We start from the raw sequence: 15,676 nt of genomic DNA, 5'->3' as shown, positions 1-15,676 counted from the left end.
TGGTTGTGCAAGATTGTTGAGAACTCCTTTATTTTTCTCTACTCTTCGTGGCTTCGATTTCTTCATGAGCTTTCTTCTTCTGGTTTGAAAGAACCCAACTGTCACAGACCAGATTATATGCTAGGACTGGGCCTCCGCCATTTACTCCCTCCGTCCCATAAAAAATGTCCTCGCACTTTTGCCTATTTTGGGGAGAGATGGAGTATATCTTGTAGGAAAAAAAAAAAAACTCAGCTGCCTCATTTTAAGACAAGGACATGTAGGGCACCATCTAACAGCAAACCATGATAAAATTGGGGATATCCGACAGCAGATAAGCAAAATAGATGGAGAAAATAATACATACTATCTAGTCCCCTGTATAGTCGCAAAGAAGGCATAAGTTGGAAGTATCATGATTTAAGAGAGTATATTCCACGGTTAACAAGACTACAGAAAGTACTTATAAACTCAGACGAAACATTTAAACCAGTGCAGGACATGAGAGAAACTTCTGCTAAGAAAACCAAAATATACGGATCCCATCCTTTCCTCATACTTTCCCCAGGCTCTGTTACTATTCTAACACAGCTACAAATGTTGCAATATCTAAAACTTGAAATCTTTCTTTTTTGATTTCCCATCCTTCTCGTGCATCTTTCTCTTCCTCTTCTTCTCATTCTGCACAAGTTCCATTAAATTTATGAGTGAAACAGGTGAATATATAAAACTACCGTGAAAATGGCAAAACTGCAGAGATATCAAACATACCTCCGCAACCATATCACTGAAATCCTCACGCTGGCTACGCTGTTTCTCTTCTTCCCTTGCTTCCTCGTACCTGTAACAGAGATCAAACATTAGCAAGATATTCCTGACAGAGCAAAATATTATTTCAGTCTTTTGACAACAATCTTCGTTACGGTTTCTCTCTTACTTGGCAGCCAAAACACCATCCAGGTTCTCCAACCCTTCCAGTTCCTCTGGTTTGAAAGAGACATCAACTTTATCTGCCTTTTGACCACGGAGTAGATCAACCTGCGGAAGAAAAACTAGTAAGTAGATGAATGACTACGACTTAAACTCAATTTTAAGAAACTATGAGTGAAAAATAACCAAACCAGCGGACCGCATACTGCAGAGTGTCTCAGACCCCTAAATGGGATTAAACCTAAAAGTGACTGTGCACCCGTATGAAAGAAAAAGGATGTCCTTTTCAGAACAAATTTTGATTTAAAAAAATATACCGCAACTACAGTTGACCAGGAGTACAGAGCACATTACCAAACAATTGTGTGTGAGAACAGACAAAAAGGATTACCCAGGTATCATACTTGGTTCCATCTCATAAACAGATACTACATGTAGCCCAGCTTCATAGACATTGTTAAAACATGGTTGCTTAGAACTTTCAGATATTTGGTGCAATCAATATTACAATGAGCTAACCTACTACCCAGTGCACCATGCTAAATATCTAACATGCTTATAGCAGTCGATCAGAATAATTAGTTACATAGCGTTGCTTTTGTTTGAAGTCTCCGTTATGTATATAGTTAGCTTTCCCTAGTAACATTTAAGATTTACTAGAGCAATGGATTCCCCATTAAAGTAAGGATGGAAGAAAGGAAGATAACAAATCAATACCCTTTTGGAAGCCGCTGCCTTTTCCTGTGCTCCAGCACCAACCACATACCTGGATCCAGAAATAAATGTTAAAAGACTTTTTCTAAATTATCCATGTACCCAAAGTATGAATCTAGAAAAGAACTATGACGAGTCAATTCAACAAAACTACGAAAATGACTATCAATGGTACGGAACAGTAAACTATTCTGTACAATTATTAGATAGTCAATGATACATACGTGTGTGTTGTCCCAAGCAAGGTTCCAGGAGCGATCTTTTCTTCTTTTTCTTCAAGCACCTAAATAAGAAGGGGCACAAGAACGTAAGCAAGAATACAAACAATGAGTTACCATGTAAGGACTGTGCAGAATATTTACTCACTTGGTACAGTTGTCTCTCAGGTTCTTTTCTCTGCTGCTTTCGTAGTTCAATAAAATCTGGTGTCTCCACACCAGTAGGAGTGCTGAAGAAAGAAAAAGCTCATTAGTACACATTATCTAGCACACGCTACCACTAACCATATTATGCTGAAGGCAGAGATTACCTTGACATACTCTCTCCACCCTCGGATTTATTATCTTCATCTATTTCCTCTTCTGGAGTATCTTCATCCCCAGAATCATCATCATCGTCGCTTTCTACCTCATCCTCCAAATCTCCCCAATGCTTGCTCCTATCAACAGGCTCTTCCTGAAAATTGCATCACCCTCAAATAGTGAGCCAATAAGAAGACTACAGCTTTAAATCGTTGACCTTCCCGTGGAGAAAAGGTATCTGCTTCGTGTACTTCTTATTGAGAACATTAAACATGTCTAACGTTTTTCCGAATAACCAGACTCAGAATGCTAAAAATATTTCAAATACAAGCGAAGGTATAACATACTACCTCATAATTAAGTTGTTCCTGTTGTTGCACTCCAAAGACATCTCCATATAATGGACGCCCATACTATACAAAATATTGAGAAGAATTCCCATTGTTAACAAGCATTCTTCAAATTAGAGAATCAGAATCTAACAAAAAACTGAAGAAAAAAAAGTGAAACTCACTTCGTCAACAGGCGGTTTACCCCAACCCCCAGGATGATATCCAAAGCTAGCACCGGGAGGAATAGGAGCATTCAGGCCAGGAATTTTAAGATGTGGATAAGACGGAGGGGGGCCATATCTCTGTTTAATAATAAAAATAAGAGAGACCGTCTCATTTAATGAAATCAAGAAATGAAATCAAGAAGCTTGTAATACCAATTAATGAAATCAATAATATTATATTAGCTAAAATTGACCTGCATATTAATAAGCCATGGGGGAGGCGCACCCTCTGGCATACCAAGCGCTTCTTTTAAATCCTGTGACAGCATACCTGGCTTCATCTCTCGTAATTTCACCTGTATACACAATAAAATTACTGTAAATACAACTAGTAGATTGGTTTCTATGAACTCAAGTAGATTATCCACAGAACATATACCTCAAACTCTTTCCCTTCGTGATAGAGCTCGCCATGACTAGTAAGCTTAGGCTTGGTCTGATATTTAAAGAAGGCATCATGGAGAACCTGTATATGGTTAAGAAATCAGATGGTAAGAACATTATAATTAGACAGAGAAAATGGTGCGCAATGTACAAGACTGGAATTTCTGTATAGAAGTGAAACAGCAAAGGAGAGAGACACGTAATAATTCATAGCGACTACTAGGAAAGAAGAGATATAATAAAAAGTTGCCCAAACCTGATAGTCAATATCCATCTTTCCCATCTTTGGTTGCATTCGCTCACGTTGCTTCTGTTTCAACTTTTTGCTATCCTCTTTCTCAATGTATGCCTACATATGACATCATTCAAACCATTAATTAATAGAATATGAACTGAGAGAACATGACAAAGACTCGAAAGTACCATCATCTGGCTACACAAAGATGAAAGCAACAGAGTTATGTAACCATCTTCCAAAAGAAGGTCATAGGATTCTAACAGCTCAATACATTCTTCAAATATACATCAGTGTTAAGAAAATAACTGATAGCATTAGCGCAAAAAGAACAAATGTCTAACATTTAATCATTGCAGAAAACCAAAACATCCAGCTATACCTGTCTGATTTTCTCGATTCCGGTTGCTGCAATGAAGTCAGGGAGTTGAAAAGGCTGTTTCTCAATACCACGTTTTCCCTAAAAAAAATATAAAAGATGGATTAGTGATTTTAGATACAGTGAACCTTTCTACTCCATATCAAAGCAGCCAATGGGCATAATTATTCAAACATAACCCGACGACCCAGCTCTCACCCAAACTTTTCTAGGCACCTTAGTTTGATGTATAACTAATTAAATTGAACATCAAATGTAACCTGCCAACTCATAGCTCTCACCCAAACTTGTCTAGCCACCTTAGTTTGATATATAACAAAAAACCCACATAACCCCTAGCAAATATGTCAACAAATGAACAATTCAAAGATTCTCTCCGAAAAATACCACCTACTTCTGTCTCCATGATTGTTACAGCCAGTCCCCTGCAAGAACCACACATCCATATAAGAGGAGTGAAACCTTATTGATTCTATTATTTTCGCTCACCCTCTTACATGAACCCCCTCTTACAGTATTTAGCCCATTTATCATGCATGTATATACTAAGTAAACTATTATCTATGTCCAGTCGACCACTCACCTGTAAGAATTTCCTCTTTTGACACCAATGTCTTGGCACAGGAACAGTATTCCGGTACGATTTGAGAAACACTAGCAACTTCGGGTCTGCTGCTGTTGCATCCCACACCTAATAATATGTGAAACATTTTTTGTCAAACAAAACGATACAACTGAATCCACCAAAAAGAAGAAGATATCATAATATCATACAGTATGTCATACCTCAACCACATCAGGCCTTGCGCATAATTGTTTCAGTTCAGCAATCTTCATCCTCCGTTGTAACTGAAACAGTTATGACATAAGCAATCATTAGAAGAAATACAACAAAAAAAAATACATAAAATAAATAAGATCATACCATAAATATTAACAAAGTACCTTCTTCTTTTTATTTGAAACCCCTCCTTTCTCGTTCTGGTTGGCATCTTGCTCTTCTTCTTGATCTGAATCAGAGTCATCTTTCTTCTTCGTTACCTTTTTCTCCTCTTCATCCTTCTTATCATTATCCTATACAAATGACACCACAAACCCGAAATCCAGAACCCAAAACAAATCAAAAACTGAAAACCAAAAAGAATAAAACGTCAATTCAAAATCTATGAATTTATTACCTCTGCATCAGCAGCTTCTTTAACGTTAAACTTCTCAAAGACGCTCTTCAACTCAGCGTAAGCATCCCCAAATTCAAGGTTCTCCGTAACATACTCAATTTCAACTTTTTCAAGAGGCTGTTAATTCTCGAATAATCAACACATTAGTAAACCCAATTACAACATTATACACAATATGAAACCCTAAAGCGAAGTATAACATAGATATAACAAAAACCCTAAAACCCTAATCCAGAGAGTAATATCAACAAAAAAAAAAAGAAATAATTACCTGGTGCGGATCGGAGTTTTCTTTAGCGTTGTCATCACCATCATTATCAGTTTCAGTGATGTTATTTTGTTTCTTATTTTTCTTTTGCTTTCTCCTGCGTCTACGCTTTTCGCTCTCTTTAGATTTCTTGTTGGTGCTGTTTTGATTTACATCTCCATTAGAGATGGAATTAGGGTTTTCAATCTCGACTGTCATTCCGCCAAATCTGAAAAGAAATTGAGCGAGCAACGAAGGGAGTATATATTTAGAGAGAATTTGTTTCGTGATCTATCGCTCTACCAAAGCGAGCGATGGTGGGCGTGGGTGGAAACGACGAGATTACGAAACTATACACTGCTATATTAATAGGGTAGAACTAGGTTCGTATAAAAGGTCGGTCTGGTCATCAGAAAAGCTAAGGGTGGACGAAAATTGGTACACCATTATGGACCATCAAAATCTAGCCATTGGATGTTGTTTTGGGCCCTACTAAGATTTTGAAAACCTCATCCTTACCGAATCCTATGACAAGGAAACATGGATCATATTGGTCCACCTCTACATCTATAGGTCCACCCCTAACACCACCGTTCTGGTAATTATTAGAGCATAAAGTCGGTTTGGTAAATTATTGAAGCAAGTACATTTTTTTTTCGTATGAGTATTTTTTTTTTTGGACTACAAAAGAGGTTAGGCAGTTCCAATGGAACTCATGGAACTCGACGGATAAAAAAGATTACAAAGTCAGGTGGATTTTCATTGTGGGAAAAGCAGTGGGCAGCTGGTGAAAAAACGCGCGGTTGGACGAAATACGTGACGGGTGTAAAAGGTGCACGAGCGGGCGCAGAAGATTCGCGAGCGGTTGGCATGATCCGCCAACGGTAAAAAGTCAACGGCTCTGTAGTAGGGTAAAAACTAATTCTGCTGAAAAAGGTAAATTTGGTGTGTCGATGAGAAACGAATCTAAATCCTAAACAAAATGTACTACACGGGAGTACTTTAGATTCGAAAGATCAATCTATACAATTCTGGCCTAAACCAAGAAATGGCCGTTCCAGTCTTGCTTCGATCACAAAATGAAGGAGAAGGGTTGATCGTAGGGAGGGAAGCAGAGAAGGTGTTGAGACCAGGACGATGAACTCTGCAAGGTGTGATTGTTTATGACTGAATTTCAGAAAAAATGGAACTTGCTTGCCGGGCGAAAGCGATGTTCTCTATATTCTCTGAATACTTGTCTGTTCTCTGTAAAAAAATAGATTGAAAATCTATTTTTATATCAAGTCATGATCGATCACCCTGATTTCTTAGGGAATGGGAGTTGTGAAGTAGTGGAGATCATGGGTGAATGGTGAAAAACCGTGTCTTATGGTTATGGGAACACTGGACGGTTTGTGCTCCCGCTACTGCTCTACCTGTCACATGTCCGCTATTCCATACACTTTCTCTTAAAGGGCGTGTTGCACATCGCGTGCTGTAAACTGCTAGACCAATACCCAAATGAACATCCTACAGTTGTGACACGTTTGATGTCTCGAGTATTTTTGTAGAAAATATGGAGCAAGTTACACAAAGAATGTAACAAGTCTCACATGTTAATTGTTGAGTGGGTCTTACTTGGAAGACCTAATTATCTCGACCAATCACGCACAAACTAGGCGGCAGGTAATCATATGTGACAAGTCAACTCGTATGAATGAGACTTGTCGTGAGTCAGCTCTCAAGAAATAGCATACAATGTTTTTAGGTTAAATAATTAAATTATTTGTGAAATCGATATGTACCAGATATTGTTTGTAATCAATGCATGTAAAACATCGTTATTAAGCAAGTAGCTTAAATATGATCGATGTATGTAAAGCATCGTTGTTCATAGCCTGTTCAAACCAGCCGCGGATTTCACGGTCTTAAAAAGGAACGCGACCAGCCTTGTTTAATCGACTGCCAAGAGTTGCTCGAGCAGATTGGGGATGAGGTAGTCAGTCCTCATAGGAGGGGGATGACCGGTAGTCATCACGATACCTCATTAGTTAGCTCAAATTAAATCTAGATCGATCAAATTAGCGGTCAACTTGTACGGTTGAGATGATTTGCAATTGTTAACTGTCGTTGAATTTATTTAAGATTTTATAAGGAGAGTGACTAACCTACTTTGATCAGCTGCCAGGAGCTATTTGAGTAGGTTGAGGACGAGGTGATCGGTCCTCATAGGAGAGAGACGACCGGTAATCACGATGACACCTTATTGGTCGCTCAAAATCGGATTTAGGCTGGTCGATTTAGCCGGCCAAGTTGGACGACCGAGATCATTTTGAGACTGCCATGTGCTGCCGCTAACCTAATTAAGACTTTTCAAGGCGTGTGACCAACCTACTTTGGGGAATGATTCGAAGCGGAACCTGCGATCTAGGAGCGACGTGATTGGTCGAGGGCAAGGATGGGTTGTCGGTGAACATAATGGCACCTCATTAGTCGCCCCAAATAGAATCTAGGCCGACCAATTTGGTCGGCTAAGTTGGACGGCCAAGACTGATTTATGACTGCTATTAATGGTCTTAATATAATCAAAACCCTTTTTGAACCGTTCGAATAGCCTACTTTGGCTAGCAATTGTGAATGTTGCTTGCAGGCTATGAGAGTTCTGATTGGCTGAAATAAAAATGGGCCCGTCGGTGAGTACCAGGGAACTTGTTTGGTCGCGCCAGGAGGGGGACAAGCTTGCTAAATCGACCGGCCAAGTCGTGTGGTCGTGATAGTTCCGCGACTAACTTGGACGGTCTAGATTATTTTTCTTATATAAGAAGCGGGACGACTAGCCTACGTTGGCTAACAATTTGAAGTAGCATCAGGTAGGCTAGAAGGGATATGATCGGTTGATTGGAAAGATAGGCTGACGGAAAACAACATGAGGCAGGGTCGGTCGGTGATGGAAGGCGTCAGCTAGGGCAAACCGACCGTCCAAGTGGCGCGACCACGCCACTTTTGCTGCTGCCTTTAATTGTCGCGGTTTCCTTTCTCTTAGTTTTTCGAATTTTGGTAGGATTCTACTTACCTAGCTTGCGTAGGTTTATTCTCAACCAATAGGGATCGAGATATCACGCAGGCTCTATTTTTGAGCAAAACCCTAATATTTGCAGGTTGACACAAAATTAGGTTAAAAATTAAAGTTTTACAAACTGATGCAAAACCAATCAATTCATATATTTTGTACACTGACACAAAATTATTAATTTTTACTCTTGCGAGCAGTGCAGCTCACAGCTTGCACTTTGATCAGGTACCTCCATGAATATCTCAATTCAGACACTTCGGGAAATTAATGTCACTCAGCTAAGAATGAACATTAATCATCATAGCATGTCAAAATTGAGAGTTCATCTAAGAACACAACATATAATAGATACTCAGCAGGCTCCGGCATTAGTGAATAATGCAGCTAGGAGCTTATTATGCAGCATGCTCCGGCATTAGTGAATAATGCAACTAGGAGCTTAAATACTCGTTAGGCTCTATACTAGTGAACAATTCATCTAGGATCTTGAGTTTCATACAGTATGAAGAGAGGCATAGGCACTCATCATATTTTGACATATTCTTCAAATTTCTTGCAGAATATAGACATGTCAAGGTTTACTACTTCTGATGCCGAGCCAGGTAGGCAGACTTTTACAGTTTTTGCCCTAAACTAAAAACCACCATCAATATTACGTCCCCTGCTTAGCACGTAACAGTGACATGTTGCGGGGTAAGCACTAGATAGTGACAGACGAAAAATAAAATTAATAAGATGAAGTAGATAGATGTTACTAAAGAGATATCAGTTGGTTTGAACTTCCTTGGCAGTCATACTGGTGAAGCATCTACCAATCAGGGGCTACTAACAAATTAACGCTCTTGCTCATTGAACATCAATTGTAGGAAAAAAGAAAGCGAGCATGTCTAGTCAGGGCCTTGGAGCTCAACCGGGTTTCCCTAACCCCGTGCGAGCGAGCGAGAGGAAGAAGCCCTTTCTGGACTTAGATATTTGTCGGGTACAAACGGAGATTTTGCTCTTTCCTGTTTTGCACGAACAACAGGACCAACCCCATCATCGTGTACGCCAACCGGCAGCAAGGTAAGTTCATCTCGTCTTTGTCTTTTTTTTTGTTATTTTTGCTGCAAGTCATATTAACTTATAAACTTCATTAGCAGCTAGAAGCATCCTTCCATTAGTATTGTTGGTAACAACAATTAGTTGAGTTTTGATAGTGGCAGCAGGACAAGTATCAGCAGCAAGGCCAGCAGAGAGACGAACATAGCAGAAGGAGCTCGAGGTAGGTCCTCTTCTTCTTCTTCGTATATTTTTCTTCAAGGTATAAACCCTAGATGTATCTTAGCTGTGAGTGTAATATCCACGAGTAGTTGATCAAACTTAAACATTTAGCTCGGTGTGAATGACTTTCTTTGTTAGCAGCAGTAAAGCGAGCATTAAAGGCAACAAAGCAATCTCCAATACTTATGATCAGCAATAAGGCGAGCAAGGAGAACTCAAGGTAGGTGCTCTTTTTTGTTTTGCACATGTAGCCCCCGAACAGTAACAAGGAGAGTAAAAAAATGTTTGGATAAAATGTCACCTGGAGATATGCTGTTAAGCAAAGAGGCATTAATGATTCCAAAGACATGCTAAATATAGATGATGACTTCTTCGAAGTGTCCTACACGACTGTTATGACTCATCTTGATCACGTGATGACTCTTCTTCCTGGGCCAGAAGGTGTAGAAGTTATACCATCGATCTCTCCGGAACGTGTAATAAGGTTATGTCTCAAGAAGAATGAGTATCCATCCTCTTCAGTGAAATTCAAAATTTTCCAAACTCCATTACGCTCCTGGGATGAATGGATGAGATATATGTTCGACAATGATCATATCAGCGCTAATCTTGGGGAGTGTCGCTGCGTTGTTGACCCTTCTGATTGCATGAGACCTTGACTTTAAGTTGTTTGGTGGGCGTTTGAGTGGTATCCTCTGTTACAAAAACCGGGTCGGATATTGAATGATGTGTCAAGTGTTGTCGCGTTCTCATTGCTCGTGTGATTTGTTTAATATTTGAGAAAAAAAAGTCAGGTAAAACCTAGACAAGGTAGAGGCAGTCCCCATGAGAGGATTGCAGGTAGCACCCTAGCAGCTACAGTGATCTTCAATTCTTTGGATGTATGGGTATGTACATGTTTTGCTCCGTTTGACGGGCATAATTATCTGGGTAACTTTGAACTAATCTTGCTCAACTTCTTCCGTAATTTTAATGCTCTGGGAAGATGAATGCCTTTGTTATACTTATGCTAGTTGCAGGTAGCTAGGATGACGATGTGTTCAAGACACCTCCAGAAGAAAAGGAGAAATCTGGTGATACATAGTTGCTTCCATATGACAACGATGAAAACCGAACAGATTCAGGATCCAATGACAATGAAGGAAGCACTTCTGATTATAATAGTAACAGATCCAGCTCCCCAAGCAAGTCAATAGATGGACAGGTAAGTTCATTTGCATATTCTCTTATTTCTGGCTTGCTTGGAATATTAATTATTTCAATATGAAAATAGATGCTTAACTCCATTATTTGGGATGATGTTGCAGGAAGCACCGAGAGATAATCCAGGGATGGAGGCGACCGATGATGTTGAGGAAATGACTGCGCCTTCCAGGGAAGATGAAGGTATCATTATCATGACTGTGGACGTGAATATTCCCAATGGTAGTTCCCTCAGAACCGAAAAGGCAATAATTGTTCATTCTGTTGCAGGTGTTTATCTTCGACCCTCAATTTGATGCTCCTCTTGTAGATCATGTGTTAATTTGAGGGTTCAGCGTGTCAGCTAAGTATGTCGAGTTGTACGCCTGAATATGGAAGAAGTATGGACAAATTGCAACGACGAAGAAATCCAGTAACAGTGTTGTATTAGCAAAGTGCGTGTGGGAAGCTCTATCTTTAGTGGATGAGATGTGTGGTATGACCAGGCATGATGCTTCTGAATGAGTGACCGCAAATCGGGAGTATCATCGAGACACGTGTGTAGACTTCGGGTTTAATGTTTCTTGGTTCTATGAAGGGATTTCCAAAATCCAAAATTCACGAAATGAAATGATTGGACCTCCTTCCATGAATCTCATTAACCATAAAGAATCGGGAATTGAGAAGCTGTCTCAGAAGTTGAAGTTGAAGCAGGCTGCTCTTCGTGGTATGAAATGTGCTTTATCTAAGAAAGATGAACTGTTGCTGAACGATTTCCCTTGAATGCCTATATTTTCTTCCTGGAACTTTTCCCTTTAGTTGTTTTGGAAATATGACACATTCCTTTGTGGTTTGATATGGTTTTGAACAGGTAAGCGATTGCTTTTGAAAGAATATAGGTTTTTGTTTAGTTAACGAAATGATGCTTCACTTGGCTAATAGACTGAAATCCTAACTATGAATGCAAATTGGTGCAAACATTTTGGAGGAATTGTAAACATTGCATGTAAACAAGTAAAATACTAGGGAAATGACAATATAACGTTTTAGGCACTGACATGAGCCGCCTAGCGTGTATTGATACTCCTTCCATCTTTTCAGTACCAAGGAGCTTGCAATAGTCACCTTGTATAACTTCTGCAACTAGGTAGAGCTCCTGCTACTTGACCTCCAGATTTCTTATACTCGATTGAGAGACTTTTTCTAAACATTTGATAAAATATTGAAAGGGAACAACTTCCTCTTCACATTGCGTAGTCGTAATTGGGTCGATGATCGGATCAAGTCCCCAGTTCTTGATGAGATGAGGATAGTTGGCTGTAAAAGAGGTTGTTTAATAGGACTTACTTGTGCGCGGAGCCTCTGGATGTACGATCCTGCATTTTCAAGAGTGATGCAGCCGTATGCACTTCTGGACTTCCCTTCGTAGTCCCTGACTATAGTTGGACAGTGAGTAGCTTCTCGCTTTGGAATCCCTGCAGCCTTCAGAGTCTGGATAGTGACAACGTTGAAATCAGTGCCTGCATCAATTAACGCCTTTCCAAACTCGACATATCCAAGATAAGCAGTGGTTTAGAGTCCCCGGTTATATATGCCAATCATGTCTTCCAGAAGAGATTTAGGCTTGGGAGCAGCTTCATCGATCGAAGGTAGTCGCTTGCCCGATACAACACAATTTAGAGCGGCAAAGATATCTTGATGTTGTGCCTTGGAGAAATAGATAATTTCACATACACGCTCTATGGTTGACTGTATATTTTTGTAGACGGAGTCCCCAGAAAGCACGCAACAACTTCTAATAGGAAGATGGTCTTTGTATACTTGTTCAGTGCTTAGTTGAAGTTCCCCTGAGTCGATCTTCTCCTGGAAGATGCGCTTCAATCTGTTGCAGTCACTTGTAGGATGGTTGACGAACCTATGGAGGCGGCAGTACTTGGGATCTTCCATTTCTTGTTAAGTTGGAGGACGTATGATAAGAGGTAGCTTGATGACGCCATCTTGTATCCAGACTTCCAAGAGTTCAATCACCTCTTCCACTGGAAAAGGAAAATCCGGGAATGATGGGGTCTCATTTGACCTATGTGAAATGGGAGTCGGATACTTAGATTGTTGATAGTCGTTCCCCAGATGCCTTCTCTTTCCACCCTCACTAGTGATTGATTGGAGGTTGGATATTTTATTGGAAGGACGCCTGCTTTCCTGAACATCTTTACGAGCTTCTTCATTCTGGGACGGTTTGGATCGACTGAGTAAAGCATCACGGATCTCTTAGCAACTTTCGATGCAATATGAGAATAGATATTTTCCAAGACATATGCATATAACGGAATCACCCTTTCATCGCAAGGACTCTGATAAGAACGTGATAAATCCCACGAGTCTTCTTTCTGAATTTGAGGAAACATCTCTTGATCTTCATGAGCAGACAAGTTAGGTTGGTGGTTACCTTTCCATTTAGCATGAGCATAGACTTCATCTTCCTTGTCAGGAATATGAATCTTGGAAGAAGGACTACTACAATCAGTATTGATCCAATGAATTATTGATAGCATTTCCCTTAGAATGAATACGTGTTAGTTCCTTTGATAGTTGATTCATGAGGACTTTCAAAAGCGTGAATAGTTCTTCTTGCGTCTTGACAATAATAGCTTGATTCCTAACAATATCATTCAGGATTTTCATCAAATCGTGAATAATTGTTAAATATTGAGAATCCATAGCCTCGACAAGGGTTTTGAATGAAAAAACGGATTCAGAAATAATATGTGAGGTATTGTCGGTGTTGGGAGAAGTAAAATTGGGATTGAGGGTTTCTGAACCATTCCTAAGATCAACCATCTTGAGAAATTGAGAAAATCGAAAATGAAATTGGGAAAAGGTTTTTTGCAACCGAGAGATTAATCTCCCACTGTGGTCGCCAATTTATAGTAGGGTAAAAACTGATTCTGCTGAAAATGGTAAATTGGGTGTGTCGATGAGAAACAAATCTAAACCCTAAACAAAATGTACTGTACGGGAGTACTTTAGATTCGAAATATCAATCTGTACAATTATGGCGTAAACCAAAAAATGGCCATTCCAGTCTTGCTTCGGTCATAGGGAGGGAAGCAGAGAAGGTGTTGAGACCAGGATGATGAACTCTGCAAGGTACGATTGTTTATAACTGAATTTCATAAAAATGAAACTTGCTTGCCGGGCGAAAGCGATGTTCTCTGTATTCTATGAACTTGTCCGTTCTCTGTAAAAAAAATAGATTGAAAATCTATTTTTATATCAAGTCATGATCGATCACCCGGATTTATTAGGAAATGGGAGTTATGAAGTAGTGGAGATCATGGGTGAATGGTGAAAAACCGTGTCTTATGGTCATGGGAAGACTGGACGGTTTGTGCTCCCGCTATTCCTCTACCTGTCACCTGTCCGCTATTCCAGACACTTTCTCTTAAAGGGAGCGTTGCACGCTGCATGTTGTAAACCACCAGAACAATACCCTAATGGACATCCCACAGTTGTGACATGTTTGATGTCTGATAAGTGCATAATTCATATGATTTTAGTGTTCATTCCATACTTGCTTTAGCTATTATTCTTTCATATTTTCGTATTATTACTTTGGGTTTCTCTTATTTGTATCAATTAGGTGAATCATCCAAAAAGGATCTACAAAGTGCTGAAAATAACCAAGAATAGAAGTATCCCAAGTATCTAAGTGCCCAAGTCCAAGAGAAGTAGAAGAAGTGCAACGAAAATGAGCAAAACGCTAAAAATCAAGAGAAGGGCCAAAGACCGATCTTAACTCATTCAAATTTAGGATTTCTAATCATCATATTGAAGATAATTGAAAGATAAAAAAAATGCAAAAATAATGAGGTCATTCCGAGTTCGGATGAAGAAGTTGTGGCCAAAACAAGCTTTTATTGAATACCGAAGACAACAAACTTCGCGGACGGGTTTCATACTTCAATTCCGCAAATTTCTGCTGGAATTTGAAGTTTGCGGACTGAGTTTGCGAACTTATCAAGTGGAAAACGTATATTAATACCTTGGAAAGCCTAAGGGCACGTTTGGATTCGTTATTTTGTTATTTCAGGTCGGGTTCTTGAACCGAACTAAATACTTGAAGGCCAAGCAATGTAAACCTATAAAAATAGGTATTAGGATTTTCACATATCATCGAATCTCTTATCACAAGTTCTACATCAAAACCTAGGGTTTACCCCTTTAGGGGGAAACCGCCATTCTTCATCTTCTTTGTAATATGAGTAGCTAAATCCTTTGCTGATTAAGGATGAATTCAATGTTCTAAGCGTGAAGCTTTATTAATAATACAAACCTATTGAGAGTTTTTATCATCATCGTTTGTTTTTACCATATCTAGGGTTTATGAGTAATTATTGGATTGATTTGGAGTGCACGTTAGATTGATCTATTAATTGTTTTATTGCTAGTGGAAGTTAGGAGATAAGTAATCGTCGAATAACTCTCTACTCAAGTAGAAATCACGAGACCTTACAGAGGGATTCTGTGGAGGAATCGTGTGTGAAAACAATACTAGCAAGTAAACCTTGAGCTAGAGAGTTTAACTACTAGGATTAACCTAATCACAAAGCTTAAAGCATTCATTGGATTACACCTTGAGTGAGCTACTACTTGGTGGCTCAGTTGAATATAATTTGATATTGGAGAGCTTTTGTATCCGTGGTACAAGGAGTTTTGGGGATAACACTGAGCTAGTTGTTATTCCATGGTTGGTGATGAATGGTTCTTACGAACAATAGATAAGTATATTAATACAGTTATCGCTTGGTAACGGCGAAGGATTCCTTGATCATCTCTCTTCTTTATTGTCTTTTAATTTATACTCTTTAAACCAAATCCCCTCTTTGTTATTTACTTTATCTTGCTGATCAAATAACTTATCAGCTACACAACTCTCTGTGGGAACGATCTCTTACTACCGCTATATTACCAGTTAATTAGTGGGAAATATATTTATTAATTTGTTGTGCCTAATACAGCCCATATAATGTCTCGAGTATTTTTGTAGAAAATATGGAGC

At 39.3% G+C, this 15,676-nt stretch overlaps 1 protein-coding gene across 1 annotated transcript; it reads right to left on the bottom strand.

The window, feature by feature from the left end:
• Positions 1 to 300: 300 nt before the first annotated feature.
• Positions 301 to 5,471, bottom strand: LOC113306316 (splicing factor 3B subunit 2-like). Its single transcript, XM_026555269.1, has 18 exons — positions 5,148 to 5,471; positions 4,877 to 4,993; positions 4,644 to 4,772; positions 4,485 to 4,547; positions 4,282 to 4,389; positions 3,702 to 3,779; positions 3,341 to 3,433; positions 3,080 to 3,166; positions 2,895 to 2,996; positions 2,659 to 2,778; positions 2,495 to 2,557; positions 2,153 to 2,298; positions 1,990 to 2,071; positions 1,848 to 1,906; positions 1,627 to 1,675; positions 917 to 1,017; positions 751 to 820; positions 301 to 660 (listed from the first exon to the last, which is right to left on the bottom strand). The coding sequence occupies exons 1-18, from the start codon at positions 5,340 to 5,342 to the stop codon at positions 589 to 591; spliced, it is 1,734 nt and encodes a 577-aa protein (XP_026411054.1). The 5' UTR covers positions 5,343 to 5,471; the 3' UTR covers positions 301 to 588.
• Positions 5,472 to 15,676: the final 10,205 nt, after the last annotated feature.

This window comes from Papaver somniferum, chromosome 1 (assembly GCF_003573695.1).
Source record: "Papaver somniferum cultivar HN1 chromosome 1, ASM357369v1, whole genome shotgun sequence".
NCBI classification, from domain to species: Eukaryota; Viridiplantae; Streptophyta; class Magnoliopsida; order Ranunculales; family Papaveraceae; genus Papaver; species Papaver somniferum.
This window is presented reverse-complemented; position numbering and strand designations above follow the sequence as displayed.

Excerpts from the sequence above, each read along its gene's own strand:
- LOC113306316 (XM_026555269.1), bottom strand. The coding sequence starts at position 5,342 with ATGACAGTCGAGATTGAAAACCCTAATTCCATCTCTAATGGAGATGTA. Across the intron at positions 4,548-4,643 it reads TTTCAAATAAAAAGAAGAAG|TTACAACGGAGGATGAAGAT; the intron begins GTACTTTGTTAA and ends TAACTGTTTCAG. Across the intron at positions 1,907-1,989 it reads CTGAGAGACAACTGTACCAA|GTGCTTGAAGAAAAAGAAGA; the intron begins GTGAGTAAATAT and ends CTTCTTATTTAG.